Source organism: Eucyclogobius newberryi, unplaced genomic scaffold (genome assembly GCF_026437365.1).
Source record: "Eucyclogobius newberryi isolate DKJ021-1_F unplaced genomic scaffold, fEucNew1.0.hap1 SCAF_14, whole genome shotgun sequence".
NCBI classification, from domain to species: domain Eukaryota; kingdom Metazoa; phylum Chordata; class Actinopteri; order Gobiiformes; family Gobiidae; genus Eucyclogobius; species Eucyclogobius newberryi.
In genome coordinates this window covers 34,871,098-34,873,939 of record NW_027315768.1, presented here as the reverse complement: position 1 = coordinate 34,873,939, position 2,842 = coordinate 34,871,098, and the positions used below count along the sequence as shown (strand labels likewise).

The 2,842-nt window shown below is 45.2% G+C and overlaps 1 protein-coding gene across 1 annotated transcript; it reads left to right on the top strand.

Annotated features, from left to right (window-relative positions):
• Positions 1-265: 265 nt before the first annotated feature.
• LOC140360029 (E3 ubiquitin/ISG15 ligase TRIM25-like) lies at positions 266-1,986 on the top strand. Its single transcript, XM_072445328.1, has one exon. It carries the CDS (start codon positions 312-314, stop codon positions 1,941-1,943), a length of 1,632 nt encoding a protein of 543 aa, XP_072301429.1. The 5' UTR covers positions 266-311; the 3' UTR covers positions 1,944-1,986.
• The last annotated feature ends 856 nt before the right edge of the window (positions 1,987-2,842 follow it).

Here is a 2,842-nt window from a genome sequence, read left to right as displayed (position 1 = left end):
TTGTCCCAAAGCTCATCTCACTGTGTTTCACACTCACAGAGAACTGGAGTGCGCTGCACAAACAAACTCCATTAGTCTTTGGCCCCAAACCTGTCAGACAGGTTCTAACCTCTCTTTTTAAGCTCTAATAAAAGCTGCCTGTGTCTTTAAAGTGCTGTTGCTGTGTTTCCTGCTTCCTCCTCAGATCTACACAGAGCTGTGGGTGCGGCCTGGCTCCTCCCACTGGCTCCTCCCACTGCTCTCACTCATAAGTGTCATTTGTGTCGAAGTTCAACTCAGACGCGTCAGGAAGAGCTCACAGTCACAGAGACATGGCTCAGAGAGGAGTTCAGCAGGACTCTGTGTCCTGTCCCATCTGTTTGGATTTACTGAAGGATCCGGTGACCACGCCCTGTGGACACAGCTTCTGCATGAACTGTATTAAACTTCACTGGGACAAAGAGACGCTCAGGTACAGCTGTCCTCAATGTAGAGAGAGCTTCAGCCCCAGACCTGCTCTAGGTAAAAGCACAGTTTTAACTGATTTAATAGAACAGCTGAAGAAGACTGGGCTCACAGCGCCCCCTGCTGACCGCTGCTATGCCGGACCTCAGGATGTGTCCTGTGATGTGTGCACTGGGAGGAAGATGAGAGCTGTCCAGTCCTGTCTGCAGTGTGTGGCTTCATACTGTGAGAGCCACCTCCAGCCTCATTATGATGCTGCAGCGTTTCAGAAACACCAGCTGGTGGCGCCGTCCCACAAGCTCCAGGAAAACATCTGCTCTCAACACCACAAAGTGATGGATTTATTCTGCCGCAGCGACCAGCAGAACATCTGTTACCTCTGCTCTGTGGACCAGCACAAGGGCCACGACATAGTGTCCTCTGCCTCAGAGAGGGCCCAGAAACAGGCAGAGCTGCCGGCCAGGAGGGCCCTGCTGCTCCAGAGCCTCCAGGACAAAGACACAGACCTGAAGAGGCTCAAACAGGAGGCTCAGGACATCAGACGCTCTGCCCAGACAGCAGTGCAGCGCAGCAGGGACAGCTTCAGAGAGATGGTCCTTCTCCTGGAGAAAAGAGGCTCTGAAGTGGAGCAGCAGATCCTCTCCCAGGAGCAGACCCAACTGAGCCCAGTCCAAGAGCTCCAGGACCAACTGCAGCAGGACGTGACTGAGCTGAAGAGGAGCATCTCTGAGCTGGACACACTGTCCCTCACTCCGGATCATAACCAGTTTCTACAGCTCTACGCTTCACTGTCCACAGACACACAGAGCACAGAGCCAGCCAGGATTCAGACAGGGCCCCGGAGCCACTTTGAGGACGTGACCAGAGCTGTGTCAGCGCTCAGGGACAAACTCCAGCTCACTCTGAGTCCAGTCCAGGTTTTACTGTCACCAGCTGAACCCAGCTCCAGAGAGGACTTCTTACAATATTATACAGAAATCACTCTGGACCCAAACACAGCTCACACAGAACTGTCTCTGTCTGATGGAAACAGAAGAGCAACACTTATGAGAGAAGACCAGAGTTATCCTGATCATTCAGACAGATTCAGTTACTGGCGTCAGGTCCTGAGCAGAGAGAGTCTGAGGGGCCGATGTTACTGGGAGGTGGAGTGGAGCGGGTGGTATGTTTCTATAGCAGTTTCATACAGAGATATTCAGAGAAAAGGAATCTCTGATGAATGTAGATTTGGACACAATGATAAATCCTGGGCCTTAGACTGTCACAAAACCCGTCCTTCATTTCGGTTTAACTCAGTCCAGTCCCAGGTCTCAGGTCCGGTCTCGTCCAGAATCGGGGTTTACCTGGACCACAGTGCAGGGGTTTTGGCCTTTTACAGCGTCTCTGAAAATACAATGAGTTTAATCCACAGAGTCCAGACCAATTTCACTCACTCTCTTTACGCTGGAGTCTGGATTTATTATACTGGAGACACTGCACATTTCCTTAAACTCAAATAAAACAGCTTTTATTCTCCACAGTTCAGGATCTAATTTGTGCCTTTTATTTACAACTAATAAAAGTTTAGTTTAAAAAAATAAGATCAATTCTAACAAACTAATATTATAATCAAAACTAGACACTAATTTGAACAAAACTGTGAAAAAAACAAAATGTTCTAGAATATTACAAAAATATGTTCATAATCAATGTATCAAAATTGAGGTAGAAATTATAGTATTTACATGAAATTAAGTTTCACTTACAATATTGTGGTTATTTTTGCTAAACATGTTTAAACTTTTCATGTGGAGAAACAAATCATGAGAAAAACTGATTAAAACATTTGACACAATATTGAGTTAGAATGTGGTTCAGACGAGCTTTTGTTTCACTCAACAATACAAACTATGACTGTTCAAACTACGACTGTTCAAACTATGACTGTTCAAACTACGACTGTTCAAACTATGACTGTTCAAACTATGACTGTTTAAACTACGACTGTTCAAACTACGACTGTTCAAACTACGACTGTTCAAACTACGACTGTTCAAACTATGACTGTTTAAACTATGACTGTTCAAACTATGACTGTTCAAACTACGACTGTTCAAACTATGACTGTTCAAACTACGACTGTTCAAACTACGACTGTTCAAACTACGACTGTTCAAACTACGACTGTTCAAACTACGACTGTTCAAACTATGACTGTTTAAACTACGACTGTTCAAACTACGACTGTTCAAACTACGACTGTTCAAACTACGACTGTTCAAACTACGACTGTTCAAACTACGACTGTTCAAACTACGACTGTTCAAACTACGACTGTTCAAACTACGACTGTTCAAACTACGACTGTTCAAACTATGACTGTTCAAACTATGACTGTTCAAACTAAACTCATATATTC

Coding starts and splice junctions, on each gene's coding strand:
- LOC140360029 (XM_072445328.1), top strand. CDS start 312: ATGGCTCAGAGAGGAGTTCAGCAGGACTCTGTGTCCTGTCCCATCTGT.